This window comes from Montipora foliosa, chromosome 4 (genome assembly GCF_036669935.1).
Source record: "Montipora foliosa isolate CH-2021 chromosome 4, ASM3666993v2, whole genome shotgun sequence".
In the NCBI taxonomy this organism is placed as follows: domain Eukaryota; kingdom Metazoa; phylum Cnidaria; class Anthozoa; order Scleractinia; family Acroporidae; genus Montipora; species Montipora foliosa.
In genome coordinates this window covers 20,409,460-20,426,959 of record NC_090872.1, presented here as the reverse complement: position 1 = coordinate 20,426,959, position 17,500 = coordinate 20,409,460, and the positions used below count along the sequence as shown (strand labels likewise).

At 38.8% G+C, this 17,500-nt stretch overlaps 2 protein-coding genes across 5 annotated transcripts in view; both read right to left on the bottom strand.

Moving 5' to 3' along the window:
- LOC138000233 (uncharacterized) overlaps window positions 1–14,566 on the bottom strand; it is a 34,202-nt gene extending 19,636 nt beyond the window's left edge. For 2 of the 4 annotated variants that reach the window (XM_068846494.1, XM_068846493.1), the window contains exons 1-2: window positions 14,402–14,565; window positions 10,249–10,662 (exon numbers count right to left, since the gene is read on the bottom strand). In XM_068846494.1, coding sequence (XP_068702595.1) covers window positions 10,249–10,662; window positions 14,402–14,474 — 487 coding nt within the window. In that variant the 5' untranslated portion in view covers window positions 14,475–14,565. Of the gene's footprint in view, window positions 1–10,248; window positions 10,663–14,401 lie in introns of all 4 variants that reach the window. The other 2 variants (XM_068846495.1, XM_068846492.1) reach the window with 2 other exon arrangements.
- Window positions 14,567–15,705: 1,139 nt separating this feature from the next.
- LOC138001111 (proteasome subunit alpha type-6-like) overlaps window positions 15,706–17,500 on the bottom strand; it is a 3,999-nt gene continuing 2,204 nt past the window's right edge. The window contains exons 3-4 of the mRNA XM_068847774.1: window positions 16,424–16,505; window positions 15,706–15,788 (exon numbers count right to left, since the gene is read on the bottom strand). Of these exons, the coding sequence (XP_068703875.1) occupies window positions 15,706–15,788; window positions 16,424–16,505 (165 nt within the window). The remainder of the gene's footprint in view (window positions 15,789–16,423; window positions 16,506–17,500) is intronic.

Below are 17,500 nucleotides of genomic sequence, written 5' to 3'. Positions count from 1 at the left end.
GGTGGATTAATCTGCATGTTCTTGGCTTCGTCCCTCTCAGGCTGCACTGTTGGCTTTCTGCTCGCTGAGCTGAACAAATGTTTACCATGAGCCTCCAAGTACTGGTCAGCGATCTTCGCAATCTTAGCTAGAGTCTCAGGTGCCCTTTCTCGCAGGTGAATTGCCAAATCCTTAGGACAAGAGTCAATAAATTGTTCTTTCACGATCAAGTCCTTAAGACCATCAAAGGTTCGCGCAGTATCCGAAAGCTCTAGCCAACGTAACAGGTATCTGTCCAGTCGCACAATAAACTGCTCCGGACTTTCGTCGACTTCTGGTTTGGATGCTCTAAATTTTCGACGATAGCCGTCTTCGGTAAGGTCATATCTCTTCATTAACGCAATCTTTACCCTGTCATAATCCTTAGCTGCGTCCTCCGATAGACGTGAATACACTTCTAGTGCCCGTCCAGACAACAGAGCACTGAGCTTCGATGCCCATCCATCTTTTTTCCACTTAGCTGTCTCGGCAAATCTCTCGAACCTCTGCAAATACGCGTCCAAATCGTCTTTACCGTCAACAAACGAGGGGAGTTTAGGTGCCTTAGCCCGATCCTCTCTCGCTTCAGGACGTCTGTCAGCATTCTCCACAGCCAAACGTGCAATCTCCAACTCGTGTTCTCTTTTTGCCGCTTCAATAGCCTCTTTCTATTTCAACAGCTCGGCTTCCATCTCCAATTTTCTTAGTTCGCGTTCTTGTCGCCTGGTTTCTCTCTCTTCGTCTTCTCTTCTTTTATCTTCTTCAAGTAATCGACGTTTCTCTTCTTTTTCTTCTTCAAACCGCCTACGTTTTTCTTCTCTTTCTTCCTCCAATTGTCTTCGTTTTTCTTGTTTTTCTTCCTCCAATTGTCTGCGTTTTTCTTCACGTTCTTCCTCTCTACGTTTGTCTTCTTTCTCTTCTTGTTCACGCACAAATTCAAGCAGCTTTTCTCCTTCCAGACCAAACTTTTCGCCAAGCTGAATAAATTTCTCCATTTTCACAGCACTAAAATTCCACGGCTCTTTCACTCGCTACAACCTTTTCCACAGCGTCGCTACTTCCTTCCAAGTTGTGATCCTTTCCTGGTTTCTGTAGTCGGCAAACAAATGAATTCCTCTCCCGGACAGGCCCCCAATGTTACGAGTTCGTGTGTTTTGAGGAAAGTTAGCTTGCAGACTAAACTGAACGCAGGGTTGTCGGAACAACAACAAGAAGATTTATTCCAAAAATGAACGTAGTTTCCACGAAGTAAAACTCTGAATAACTCGTACTCGACAAACTTACACGGCCTCCGCCAACTTGAATGCACACAGCTTCTGTCACACTTGAGTAAACACGGCTAACACCAACTCTCTTCGCTTATGAAAAACTAGTTAGAAAAACACTCCGCTTGGACTCGTCTACTTATATACTCTGACAAGAAACTTCTAGAACTTTCTAAATTAGTAATCGATCTAATTATAGAAAGATTACAAAACACACCGATTTAGAAACGCTTACGTACAAACCTAAATATAAACAAATTACGAACTCTCGCGAAGCGTCTAGAAAGTAACGCTTGTCACGCAATGCTATTTTTCGTAACAGAAACAAACAACATATTTGCTCTTAGAGGCGAGAACCTCTTCCTATTTGATTGCGTGCGTGAAGACAAGAAACTCAATTGTGTCAAATTACCATGTACTTCAGGTAAATACTGCTCACTTTGATTTCGTCTCGACGGGCGATAGATTGTTGTCGAAGTCCAGTACTCGTCGCTTTTGAGATTTATGCCTAGTTTATCCAACTGACTTTCCATTATTGAGCTCCATAAGGGTATATTTTGTTTAAGGATCCACTAAAACGCCATTCGCGTTGCATGACTTTCGACGCCATTGCAGGCTAAGTTAATGATTCTACTGTGTCCACAAGAGAAATCTACGCAGTTCCACTACCCTCTCGATCCTAAGAAAATACGGGCAGAAGGCTCTATACACAAAGACACTACTTACCAGGGGAGTGACAGGCAAGACTTTTACCGACACGGAAAAAAAAAAAGAAAAAAAAAAAGAAAACAAACAAACTAAACGTAGACCTCGACTGGGTTTGCCCATAGGCAACCCAGTAAAAAACAAAAAGAAAACAAACAAACTAAACGCAGACCTCGACTGGGTTTGCCCATAGGCAACCCAGTAAAAACCCACGAAATGAAACCGAGATTCCGACTGGGTTTGGCAACCCAGTAAAAATGCTAACAACAGCACTAGTGAGGATAATTGCAAACGATACAAGTAATTGCACATGAAATAGCGTTACAGCTCCAAATACAAAGGGATTCAGTAACAGCAGAAAACAAAAAGCCATGATAATACAAATAGACAGAAAATTCACCTTTTTCAGAAATTTAACTAAATGCATCCGGCTAGGCGTACATCTCTGCGACTCGATACCGCTTGCACTAACTTTAAGATCAGGAACTTTCTTCTTCTGGAAACTTTCACAGTTCTGTGCTTCTCTCCTGTGGCATTTGGTTGCAGTGCAGTTCATATCATGATTTTCACATATTTGTTCATTTAGTACACATTTGTTCTCAACATATAAACTTTCTTTCAGTTTGCGGACCAACCCCGGCCAAAACAATCGCTCAACAGCATCTTTTAGTGTGGGTCTACCGCAAACGGCGTGTGCATAAGTGAGTTGTTTGAGCGTTCCGAGGAAGAAGCTTAATACAACAAAAAGCAATATGCTCACAAACGACATACTGTCATGGGCTACACACTTCGCCACAACTTGATCGCGCAAACAAATGATATTTGGTATGATCACGCTCAATCATATGGTTTTGCCTGTCAATAAAAGGCATTATTATACTTATTATACTTAGGATCGAAATTCTCTAATCACAATTAGCTATTTTAACAACTTGTTTCCTCAGAAGGACGTCTCTGAAGCTGCCCAATCAAAACATGACGACTTCTATCCACTTAGTGCTATAAATTCACACAAACCACCAACGCCTGCTTCCCTTCGTTTATTTCAGGAAGGGTTAGTTAGTATCTGTCTATCGTTAGAATCTCTCGACTCCTGTCTCGTGTTGCTATCGCACACCCACTAAAATTCGCTCATTCCTGGTCGTTTTATTCCTACTCGTTTAGAACCAAACAACTACCTCCTAAATGTCAACACCAGTAAATGATCACGCAAACGAAGCCAATGGCGAGAAATAACATTTCAACTGAATAGCTTGAAATAAAATTTGCGCGAAATCTCTCTTTAAAAAAGTTAAAGAAATATAAGGGCCGTTTATACGAGAGAAAATAAAACGCGAACAGCCCATATAAATGATGCAAAACCTACGTTCACAGCTTTCTCAAGCCCCGGCTTATCCTGGCCTGGGAGTTTATACTCGTATAAATAGTTCCTTTCGCGTATTATGTACGCCGCGTCCAGAGTAAGCCGCGGCTTATTTTCTCTCGTATAAACGACCCTATTGTTGTTTTCTCAAGTTAACAATAACTTCATTTTACACAAGAGTGACTATACTGAAATCTTTTTCTGACCTTAATTAAAAATGATCGCCAGCTGTAATCATTTGCCAGAACGATCATGCCTACAAATTCCTGTCATCGTTATTTAATGCGTATTAAATTTCAACTCACTTATGCAAATTAGTTAAACTCGAATACTACACAGCACAATGAATCACAACAGTTGAAACATCTCACAAAAACCTTTTCCAGCATGAAATTTATTGAAACTAACTAAATATTTGCTATTGGAGACAAAAAAAACCCTTTCTATTCCAATTCCGTGCGTGCAAACAAGAAACAATCCGTCTCACAAACCATACGATATGCAAATAAATATATTTTTCAGTTCAAGATTGAACTCTTTCCTAAAGAACCTTTTCCAAAGCACAAAATAGACAACAACCTTTCTTTCCAATAATTCTTCACTGTCACATTTTCAATTATTTTTTTACCTGAAAACTGTACAGCTTGACTGCAAATTAAATGCCAATTGCCAGACAAACGAGATGCCACTTCGGTAAACACTGTGATACATTCAAGACATTCGATTCCTTTTATTCCTTTTCCAGTTTATAAAATAAGGGCCAAGTCGCACTAGAGGGCAATTTCGGATTTGTTCAGGACAAATCTGACTTGAAATCGGCCAGTGACAAAAAAATTGTCCGGAAAGCTACAGTCGCACTTGAGAACAAAATATGTGAACAAAACATCACACCATGCGACACGAGGGATCTCAAAATGTTCTCGGCTGACGAAGATGTACGGCGCAAAAAAGTTTAAGATGATCCCCGCATTGAGCCGTCTTCGCTGAACTGAAAGGATTCTTGCAACGAGTCAGAACTCGTGGTAGAAGGAGATGGGCTGGGAGTTCCTCGATCGTTGAATATGTAAGGTCTAGGCATCGGATAGATCCATCCTGGTGGATATTGAGGAAATTGTTGCCCCATTTCATACGGAAAATATTGGTCGCCCGCGCCTGGATTCACGTTGTTGCGAAATGAGGACGTTATCAATTTTACTGCGAAGTCTATCGCATAGAGACTCTGCTACATATCACCTGTCAAATCATTTCCGAATCAAGACACCCTCGCTATTGTTTTCTAAGATTTGTTTCAGTTTGGCCTGCTCCAGAGGTAGTCGACGGCATCTTTGAAGTTTGTCCGTCTGCGACCAAATTTTGTCCTTCGGTGGACAAACCGGTCGCACTTGGTTTTTCATTGTGATGACAGATTTTTGACATTAGTAAACAGTTTTGTCCTCTAGTGCGACTTGGCCCTAAGATTAGAAACAACACACACTTTCTCATATCCGACCGCAATTGTTCTCGAAGACCATCCCTCGTCGCTTTTAAGATTCCAGATATTTATTTTCCCCGCCTGTTTCGTTATTCCAATTGACGTTCCATTCTTGATCTCATAAAGGTATATTTTTTCCACTAAAACGCCATCCCCGTTACCACGACTTTCGACGCCATTGCGGGTTTAATAATTAAACGTTCATCTGTGTGCACCAAGGAAATCTACGTATTCCCCCAGCCCCCTCAAACCTAACAAAATACACAGACAAGACTCTATGCTCAAAGCCACTACTTAGCAGGGGAGTGACAGGCAAGACTTTTACCGACACGGAAAAAAAAAAAAAAAAAAACACAAAACTAAACACAGATTCCAACTGGTTTGCCATACTGGCAACCCAGTAATGAACTCGTATCGACTTGCAGGTACAAGCGAAATTTTCTCCTTAGGTTCAATCGCATCCTCAACAACCAATCATAAATTTACAAATGCTTTTTTACTATTGTTTTTCAAGTTTGAATCTTGTAACGATCACCCTACTGATGTATATAAACCCCAGCGATGCTACAGTATACATGGAATTTAACTGATGAGTGGTCCAACTCCTTGTTGGTCTACGAAACAGACCTGTATTTAAGTCCATATGAAACTATATTGAGTAGAAAAACATTGTTATACATATATATACAGTACTGTCTGCAGTTAGATATAGCTCTTTGGCATTACAAAGCTTTTGCTTTCATGTTCAAATTGAGCACTCTACTGGGATGAGTCTTTGCCGCTAGCAATTGCGCATGCTCACTATTTCAGCCTTCTGGGCTTCATCAGTGCAGTGCTGATGTCTGGGATGGAGGTTAAGCTTATAAAGCCACCCCAAATGTTCCACACATGTGGTACATCTAAGCCATGCCAGAGTGCTCAAACTAGTGAGCATGCGCAATTGCTAGCGACAATGACTCATCCCAGTAGAGTGCATCTAACTGCAGACAGTACTGTTTCGGTCTTCTGGGCCTCATCAGTGCAGTGCTGGTGTCTGGGATGGAGGTTAAGCTTATAAAGCCACCCCAAATGTCCCACACATGTGGTACATCTAAGCCATGCCAGAGTGCTCAAACTAGCGAGCTAGTGAGCATGCGCAATTGCTAGCGACAATGACTCATCCCAGTAGAGTGCATCTAACTGCAGACAGTACTGTTTCGGCCTTCTGGGCCTCATCAGTGCAGTGCTGGTGTCTGGGATGGAGGTTAAGCTTATAAAGCCACCCCAAATGTCCCACGCATGTGGTACATCTAAGCCATGCCAGAGTGCTCAAACTAGCGAGCCAGTGAGCATGCGCAATTGCTAGCAGCAATGACTCATCCCAGTAGAGTGCTCAATTTGGACACGAAAGCAAAAGCTTTGTAATGCCAAAGAGCTATATCTAACTGCATATAGCTATATCTAACTGCATATAGCATATAGCATATAACTGCATATAGCTATATCTAACTGCATATATATATATACATATACATATAATAGGGAGAATGAAAAAATGAGTCGCTGGCGAACTTCTCACAGGTCTAGTATATTTAATCTCGTGTAAACGTTTCGCCCTTCGGGCTTCTTCAGTACACGCTAAAAACTAAAAACTAAAAATACCTGGTACAACTGAACTTGCGCTATTTATACAAAACCATGAACCAAAAGGTGTAAAATGTTTAAAATTACAAAAAAATTAAAAAATCACAATAATATGTCATGTAATATGTGCGGTTGGAATTCATTAAGTGGACAATACGTGAGATAAGAAATAGTTAGCTCTATTCCGAAAAAGGCGTTAATCACCAGACATCGAAACTAACAATTTAAAATAAACAACAGGACTTTGAAAATCATGCAATCAGGTGGCCATATGATGAGCGCAAAACAAGATCCCAAGAGAAAGCCTCTGGAACCACGCCAGTACTAAAAACAACAGAACCCCGCCCAGGGGCCCTAAAAAGTAATAGAATCCCTGAACAGGGCCTGTGAGAATGCCGATCTGCACAGCGTAACTGAAAAAAAGCCCAACTGGTTGCACAATTACTCCAGTGAGTGATTAATTAAACCTTATTCTATTTTTGGAATTAAACTCGGATCTTTTGTTCAAGCCGTAAGGTTGGAGGGTGCATAACTGTGCGCACCAAAAGGCCTCTCTTGTGAGTAAAACCTTGTCCATATCATCAGTAGTGTCATTAACAATTTTTTCAATAACAATGAACTCAAAGTCAGACATGTGATGTTCTTTTCTATTGAAATGGACGGCCAATTCACACGTGAGGTTATTTGGTCATTTAATCGCTACTCTGAGTTTCATGCTCTGAGTTTCATATATATATATATATATAATATATATATATATATATATATATATATATATATATATATATAGTACAGTGAGGTAGGGAGGGGATATATTAGCAACTGATTGCCTTAATTACTTAGGATCACCAGCCTATTCCCGTTGGGATGGCGATTCATTAGGCATTTCTGAGAAATACAACAGACAAGGTTAATTTGGGAACAGAAATCAGCACAACTAAGCAATTAAGTGAAAATGTGGCTAAGCCAGGCTGAGCCACATTTTCACTTAATTGCTTAGTTGTGCTGATTTCTGTTCCCAAATTAACCTTGTCTATATATATATATATATATATATATATATATATATATATATATATATATATATATATATATATATATATATATTAAGCAGCGTGCAATTGGTATTTACCCAACATTTGATGAACTCCCAGTAAGAGGATCCACAGGATACAGTGTCTTGAGCAACGTGAATTTATATATCAGTGTATAGTAAGACGCGACGAAGAGACCAACTCTTGATTGTTCTGGATAGGTTTAACACAACGTTTCGGCCGTTCGTGGCCTTCCTCAGGTTAAAACTAAGAATAAAAAAACTTATCACAGTGATGGTAAGTTACCAAAACATCGACTTGTAACGAAGCAAAAATATGGAAATTAAAATTACATAATATGGCAAAGGTCTAAAGTACAAGGTGAAAATAACTAAACAATCAAAGGTTAAATAAATACAGATAACATGTTGATGTGAATACAAACAAGTAACGAAGACCCAAAAGAAATGAAACCTAATTAGTACTATAAATCAAAAACGATAATGAAATGCCTAGTAATAATGGAAAAATGGCAAATCACACTAACTCAGAATTTGGATGGCGCCAGGTGAATATTCTGACTGACCTCTAGCAGAAGTCTACGCGAAGAAAACGGGGTTGTTCACGGTGCAACAAGAAGTGCGATCTCTGTAAAAATTATTTAATTCAAGCTTTGAAATTTCAAAGCTCGGCAACTGGTCGTCAATATATATCCCATTCAACGATCTTGCTCGATCGTCTCAAAATGTTATTTAGCCACCTGTACCAAATGCATTTATGCAATATGTGAGATCCACTTCAACTGAATTTAAGGTAAGGTTCCGCAATCACAAGTCGAACATGCTTACAAAGAACAAAAGAACTTGTGAATTGGCCATCCATTTTAATAAATCTGAACGTGAAATTTCTCAAATCAATTTCATTATCATTGAACGTAAATTAGGTCTTCCGAAAATTCTTCATATCTTGATCAATTATTGCTCACTAGGGAAGCCTAGTACTGGACGGCGCAATTATTTACGCTTATTCCCCATGGTCTTAGCAAAAGGCAGGATTTAGATTACAACAATTGAGTTACCAGTATTGTGATTTGCCATTTTCCATTATTATGCATTTCATTATCATTTTTGATTTATACTACTCAAATTAGGTTTCATTTCTTTTGGGTCTTTGTTACTTGTTTGTATTCACATCAACATGTTATATGTATTAACCTATGATTGTTTGGTTATTTTCACGTTGTACTTTAGACCTTTGTCGAATTATGTAATTTTAATTTTAATTCCATATTTTTGCTTGGTATATTGACCGAATGCATAAGTGGCGGCCAAAAATGTATCCTTTTGTTTATGTGCTAATGAGACTCACTAGCCTTGCTCTCAAGCAACATTTCTTTGTATTTTGTCCATGCAAACGAGGCTAGTGAGGCTAATTAGCACATAAACAAAAGAATATTTCTTTGGCCGCCATTTATGCATTCGGTCTATAAGTCGATGTTTTTGTAACCTACCACCACTATAATATAGCTTTTTAGTTCTTAATAGTTTTTAACCTGAGGAAGGCTGAACAGCCGAAACGTATTAAAGCTATCAAGAACATGCAGTCAAGAGTTGGTCTCTTCGTCGCCTCTTACACTGATTCATAAATTTACGTCGAGACACTGTATCCTTTGGATCTTCTTACTGGGTAAACCAATTTCACACTGCTTATATATATAAAGCCATAATGTATGTACAAAATAATAATTATTGGGTAAACCAATTTCACACCGCTTGTATATATAAAGCCATAATGTATGTACAAAATAATTATTATTTAAATGAGAGCGGCTAGATCTGTTCCCCACAAATTTTAACTTACAGTAATTAATTAAACTAATCAGCTGGCAAAGAGGCAGCTGTGACAGCAAGAGCAAGAATTGGCTGGGTGAAGTTCAGGGAATGCGGAGAGTTGCTTAACTCAAAAAGGTTCTTGCTGAAGATGAAAGGAATGGCTTAATATCAGAGTTATGTAAGATTGGCAAATTATGTTACATGGGAGTGAGACATGGTGTCTGAGGGAAAATGAGATGGCAATTTTGAGAACCAAGAGAGCAATGGTGAGAGCAATGTGCGGTGCAAAACTGATGGAGAAGAAGAGGACAGAGGACCTAATGGAGATGTTAGGATTGAAGGAAACAGTGGTTCAGATGGCAAAGGTGAATGGAGCGAGATGGTAAGGGCATGTGTTGAGGAGGGATGATGGGCATTTTCTGAGAAAAGCGTTGGAGTTTAAAGTGAAGGGCAAGAGGAAGCGAGGACGACCAAAGAAGATGTGGAAGAAAAGGATGCCATGAATCGAGCGAGATGGAGAGTGGGAGTTAGAGAGATTGCTGCCAAAATGATCTGAGAAATGGTCATACCAACGTTTCATTCATGTTGCCTATGTCAAATAAATAAGGACTTAATGCAAAAAAAAAAATTGTCCCTTCATTTTACCTAAATTTCTCCACTGTGTAACTTGATAGTAGTATAATGAAAGTCACCTTTTTATGCAGACGAGTAATAAGCCATACTATATATATTTACTTGACCTTCCTTTCACATTGTAGAAACGAGGACCTTAACGGGATGCAACGCAGTTACAATCAACAGACAAGAATTTTGTGAACTATGAGTCCCCGAGTCCCCACGTCCCTGAGTCCCTCAGTCCCCTGTCCCTGCATCCCCGTCCGACTTAATTTTCGACACAGCCTTAAAGCTTGTACTAAATTTCAAATCATTAACCCACCTGTCCCAGAGCTATGCATGATTGTACAAATGACCTGGGATGATGTCAGTCCCCCTGTATCACTGGTTATGTTGAACTGGGTAAAATTGCCACAATTTGATATCGGTCCATGTTTGGTGTCAATAACAAACAAAGCAGATCCATCCTCAAGCTTGTGGAAAGAAGCTCCTTTTACATTTTTTCGACAACAATCATACAAGACTGGATCATCATGTTTTACACAGCTGCTCATGGAGTCTTCAGTTTTTCCAAGGGAGACACAGGCAAAGTCTTTAAACTTTTGTCGTTCATTTGGCATGCAAACGATTAAACAGCCCCCCTTAAAGTCGGGACTATCTACCACAGTGGTATTGAAGCTGCATTTATATTTATGACTTTCTCCAAAATCACTGATGTCAAGGTTGGCTGAAGAACCTGACAAAAAAAAATACAACTTTTTGTAACGGTAAGTATACGTAACTACAATAACACAAGGGAAATAAATTAATATTCCATAATAATTAATCCTTAAAACAATTCATATTCTGCAATACCAGAAGCATATGACATTGAAGTGTGAAACTTGCAAACCTTTTTCTAGGAACAAAGCTGGGGATTTAAATTAGGACACCAATTTTATGCTCAAATACAGACAAAAATAAGATCGAAGCTGCACGCCACGAAAATGCCAAGTTATACGTTACATCCAAACAAGGAAATGTTTAACCTCAAATAACCCCAGCTTTGAATAAGACTGAGTTCACTGCTTCGAGGTCATATGAGCTTCTGGCAATACTGACACATAAGCTTAAATGCTCTGCAGCTATAAAGAGCTGAATTGTGCAGATTGTAGAATTTATTTCAAAGGAGAAGTTCCCTCCAAAATGACATTCCTTTTTTTTCGATGAATAGAAAGTTCAGGGGGAGAACAGCCTTTAACCAAAATTTCAATCTTAAAATAGCTTTTGAATATAATCTTGTGAAATCCTAATGTTAAAAATACACACATGCAGGCCGCCATCCATATACTCCAAGATGGCAGCCTGCATGTGTGTATTTTTAACAAGGATTTCACAGGGTTAGAAAGCTATTTCAAGATTGAGATTTTGGTTAAAAGCTGTTCTCCTTGCGAAATTTCAATCTATTAATCAATTAATTGAAAAAGCTAGGATTGTCATTTTGGAGTGAACTTCTCCTTTAATAATTTTTAACATTACACAATACTACATACATGTATTGTGTGCACATGTGCTCTTGCTAAAACCACATATCCAATCAAAATTTATTTATTTTAGCCCTAATTTCACCCCTGCACCAGCCTCCTTTAATGAATAAAAGTGTCTGGCATTAGACAAAATAAAATCTGTAATCGTCACTCTTATAGGAGGGCAGCTTCTGCAAGTACCGGAGCAGAAATAAAGAGTAATACCAAGTGCTTTCCGGTAACTGCATAGGCAGCCCAAGCTTGGTATACGATTACAGACTTTGCATGGGAAACTTAATCCACAACCTGCCCCTGTCTGGCCTTGTAGCTCAGTCGGTAGATCAGCATTGATCTAACCCGAACGTCAAGGGTTCAATTCCCACCTGGTCAGAGTTCTTCTCTGTCCTTGAGTGGTAGTATTTGCATGGTTTACATGGGTAAAAAATAACACTTTGCATCACCCTCTCATAGTTAATTCTACCGCCGTTATAGCTTGATGGTGATCATATTACATTCTGCACTCTCACTGGCCAAGTATTTCAAATTGCAAATTTCAGTTTGCACTCTGATTGCACAGAAAAGATAAGGACAATTGCATATAGAGGTAAGTGAAGTTTATTTCTACATTTACAGCTTACTTTAGCATTTATAAGCTCAAAGTTAATTTTCCATAAAGTCTACAAATCATATACTGAGCTTGGACTGCCTGTGGTACCTGCAGAAAGACCCTATAGGAGAGAGAGTCAGCCAAGAAACTCAATCCTATGACGCCAAGAGTCCAGAAATGAACTCCAGCCCCACTGGTTATTAAGAAGTACTTAATAACTGAGAGTGAGGTCGTTACAGCAAAATCTCGCCATTGCTCGGTCAATACGGCAAGGCCAAGGTTTAAGATTTTGCTGTATTATGACCGAACAGTCAAGGTTATCAAGTTGTTTATTATATGGCTAAAAGAACAGTTCTTGTTAAGAAGAAAAAAACTAATTTGCATAATCCATAGGCCCATGCGCATTACAGGAGAATAATGCCCTAGCTCTTAGCCAATCACAGCACGAGTTATATTGGCCAGAAACACTAGTCATATAATGAGTTAAAGTACTGTCATCACAGAAACATTAACATTTCTGCCAAAATTAACTAAATGCCACAAACCTGCATTTGCACAGTCAATTAGTATTACTTATTCAGTGTATAATTTAAACGCTGCAGATTGGGGGCTGAGTCATCAAAAACCACAAATCTGTGTTCGCCACTTTCAGGTTGTGCAGGAGAGAAGGTCAAGAGCCTTGTTGGATTGCATTGAGGGACTGTTTTGGGGACGCATTTTTATCATTGTGTGTGAGGAGCAAGAACTCAAGTTGCAAGCTAACAAAGTGATGATATATCAGGAGCTGAGCTTCTTAAACCACAAGAATATTGTACAATGGCAATAATTTAAAACGATGGCTTGCTTGCTAAGTGGTAAGATTGTCTGGTGGTACATTCAACATTTACTTACCAACAATGTAAGTTATAAAGATTTTAACTGAAGTTATTTTTTATCGTACAAGAATATATGAAAGACTACAAAGTGTATACTGAGTCTACTCCTTAATTAAGAAAGCATGAACTGCTTAGCTCACAAATTAAGCCTGGCGTGACAATTTCAGAGGATGGTACAGTTAACTTTTACATGCATAAAATAGAAAGTAAACTATCAGAAGAATTAAAGAATTAAAGTATTCCCCACGGCAGCTCGATGCTCAACCAACTTTGACAAGACTTTAGGGCCCGTTCGATTCACCATATTCCGGAATAGGAATACATGTACATGGAATTGAAGTTAGAAATTATTCGTTTTTACGGAAATTCACTTTAAAATTGTCACACATCCGCTAAAATACTTGTTAAAACATATCTTTACTATCCTTGTTGCTTCAAAACGCCAAACAACTCCCATTCCAGAATACGGTCAATCGAACACACCCTACTAAGATAAATTAGGGAAGCCTGCGACTACGACATGCCACAAAAGAGTAACATCATAGGTTAAAGGGATACTCCATTCCCTAGTACAAAAATTCACAAACCTGTTGCTTAATGCCTACTTGAAACATATTAACCATCGAAAGAGTTTGATTCTTTCTTTCTTCCCCATAAATTAACAAAGTATCTCGCCCAAGATTTGAAACAAAGCACTATGCCCGAAAAGCGAAAATGACGTAGAAAGGAGAACCTCGCAAACCTCTTCCGGTAAATTCTCTTAAGATTGCTTCATAAATAGGGGTCATTGCGTTTTCGCAATTCCCCGATTCGAAATTTTCTTTGCGCTTTTTTGTGAAGACATCTATTATGCCGCATCGCTGTATAGCTGGTGGATGTTCTAACACCCGTAAAAACGGAGTGAGTCTCCATCCATGGCCAGAAGACCCCATTTTGCAAGACTGTGGACGAATGCTGTCAAAAACACACGGTCTGACTTTTATTATCATACGAATTCAAGTAGACTTTGCAGTGCTCATTTCACTGAAGATTGCTTTGAGGCACAAACTGTTATCGTTAAGTCTTTAGGTTTGAAGATGAAGAATTCAATTAAAGCCGATGCCGTTCCAACAATCGACTGCTTCGTTGTTTTTGGCAACAATACAGTCAATTTCCGAGCAACAGATGCACTCTTCTACACGTTGAAGACGTTGGCAATTCCCACAAGTACACCTAAGGTATAGATACAATTAGTCAAAGCAGGGTTTCTCATATAGTGCAAAATAAACTTTGACTTGAGGAATTCTGTTAATCGGTCTCAATCGGTTCGCGCTGCTCCCATCGCGTCATCGAAACATGTATTTAAAAATGAGACAAATACCATTTCTCTGTCACAAGAAAGCTTTATTTCTGGTTTTGGTTTATCGACACAATCAACAATAACACCGTCCTAAGTTTGGAATACAACAGCATTTGCTACACATTGCAAATTGAAATTGAATCGCTCACCAGTCTGTATTTTGTAGTCGCTCCTATTGTAGTTTTCCAGAATCATTTGAAGAGTCCGTACCCGAGCTTGCATCACTGTCGTACGGCTCAAATAAGTATGGCTGTGCTCCTTCACAATCAATAAATGAAGGTCCCTCGGCACTTTCGTCACTAACTATTATCGGAAGAAGAACAATTTCGCGAATCCTCAGACTCCATTGCACTCTTTTTTTAAGTAAAGTAAACAAGACACTCGAGAAAGGGTTCTTCTTTCTACGTCATCAATCACATGTTTTCAGAAATGTCGTTTTCACTTCCGGTCCTCCGATAAGGGATATTTTTGCTGTTTCTCAGCGAATTTTACCCTGCGAGCAGAGTCTCTTTCGATCTTCCTAGATAAGTCGGGAAGAGGAAAGTAGACTCTGCTCGCAGCCTCCACATTTCGCATTGAGCATGCGTTAAAAAATTTAAATGTATTCGGTGTCAGTCATGCGTGACCTTTAGCCACAAAAGCACAAAACGAAAACAAACAGTCGGGATATTTTCCAACAACTCTGGCAAACACACGACAATCAAGGAATCATTTCATTGGAAACTCAAGATAGTCCATACTCTTAAAATGCCATTTCATTTTTTTACTGAAAAATTTATAGGTTTTCTGTCACACGAGTTTCTGTAACCGACACACATAGGAAAAACTCATGGGAATTCTAACAGTTAAAATTGCCACGCTGTCGTAAATTTCAAAATATTGATGACGCGTGGCGATTGATCATGCGCAAAAATTAAAAAAACAGGTTTGACAAATCGAAACTGGACTGACTCATCCAATTCTTTGGATGAGCGCCAAATCAAAGAATGTGGAGGCGGCGAGCAGAGTCTACTTTCCTCTTCCGACTTATCTAGGAAGATCTAGTCAAAGCAGGGTTTCTCATATAGTGCAAAATAAACTTTGACTTGAGGAATTCTGTTAATCGGTCTCAGTCGGTTCGCGCTGCTCCCATCGCGTCATCGAAACATGTATTAAAAATGAGACAAATCTCATTTCTCTGTCACAAGAAAGCTTTATTTCTGGTTTTGGTTTATCGACACAATCAACAATAACACCGTCCTAAGTTTGGAATACTACAGCATTTGCTACACATTGCAAATTGAAATTGATCGCTCACCGTCTGTATTTTGTAGTCGCTCCTATTGTAGTTTTCCAGAATCATTTGAAGAGTCCGTACCCGAGCTTGCATCACTGTCGTACGGCTCAAATAAGTATGGCTGTGCTCCTTCACAATCAATAAATGAAGGTCCCTCGGCACTTTTCGTCACTACTATTATCGGAGAAGAACAATTTCGCGAATCCTCAGACTCCATTGCACTCTTTTTTTAAGTAACTGAACCTGCGAACGGGCATCAGCTGTCGTATAAAGAAAAAATGTTGATTATTTTCGAGGCAAACATAGAATGGCAGCACACACTACTGTTTCACCAGGTGTTCACTGTCATTCTCCAAAATATGCTCATTACAACACGATAAACTGCATGAAAATTAGCATCATGGTGCGTAAGACCTGCTGACACACGAATCAGACGAATTTTGCGCCATAATTCGTCTAAACACCGGGGCCGGTTCCTCGAAAGCCGATTACCGCTAATCTAAGATTAAAAATTAACCAAGCAGTTTATTTCTCTACTCCCAAATGCTCTTCAACCCAGATTTTTGCAGAAACTTTACATGAGAAGACGTCAATCTTGAAAAACAAAAATAAGCAAAAGAAACTTTCACCAAAAAGTTGAAAACGTGAAACAAAAGTTTACGCTAATCCTGGATTAACTTAATCGGCTTTCGAGGAACCGGGCCCAGATTTATATTTAGACGTATTGCAGACGAGTTGTTGTCTCCAGTATAAATTCGCCCAATGACTTCTAGGCCATGGAACAGAAATAGTGAAAACGCACCAAAGTGACTTGACACGTACCAACAATACAATGTATGGATGCTACTCAACCCAGTTTTAGTATTGTACATGTACATATAATTTGTCATCTCACCTATTAAGCCAGTCATGACACAGCCAATTCTGTCTGACAATTCAAAGAGGTGAGTCATGGAGTTGGAATCTAGGAGTTTATCCTAAGAACCAAAAATCATAATATTATGTAATAAATCCACCATCTACAATAATACCACTTTTGCCTTTTATCTTCAGATAATTTTTAATAATGCTCTTCACAGAATACATGCAGGCAGTGTACATGAACACTAGAGGGATATGTTTTGAACTGCCTTGTTTTACATAAACTGTAAACACATATTCCAGGATAAAGGGAATTTGCTTTAGTCAGCACCTCACCAAAACTGATCTTCGAAAGGGATTACTGAAGAGTTAGAATAGAGTAGATAGGTTTGAGACAAAGTGCAGGCCTTAGTTGCTAAAATGGGATACCACTTACCACTCATTAATTTGTTGAAATGGGCTCTCAAAGTTGAGATTTCATTGCATAGCAATAATTTAATCAAAGGAGAGCACTATACACATAACCCGTCAAACAACTGGGTCAAGCTGTACAGTTGCAATAGTTGCAAAAAGAGAAAATGATGAAATTTTCCTTGCTGTGCTTTTCCTTTTCAGTATGTAAGTTTGATAGGGTTACCCATTTTGTCAAATCCAAACAGATTACAACCCTTACTGAAAAGAAACAATGTTAATTTTTTTTGATCTGCTTAATTAAATTGTTGGTTGAGATTGCAGCTGCACCTGTTCAGAAAAGATAATGGTTACTACTGTCAGTTTGCAGAGTGCCATGCTTGTTTGCGAAAAATGTTGTAAGGAAATACTTATAACATACCATACTTACTTTTCTTTAAGCTAAATTATCAAGTTGCACTATTGTAAAAGGGACTTTTGCTTCTTTATTAGAGAATTACTGTGTGGTAACGTAGGTTAAATGCTCCCTTACTAAAAACCCAAGCCTCATGGTTACCTCAAGATATTAGAAGTCCAACTACGAATGCAAAAATTTAAACCATTGGTGATTTGGTAATAAATAGTTATTATTATTGGTAAAATAGTAACCAAAAATAATGTGTGTTTAAATCAATTTTGCAAGGTTTCAGAAGAAATGATC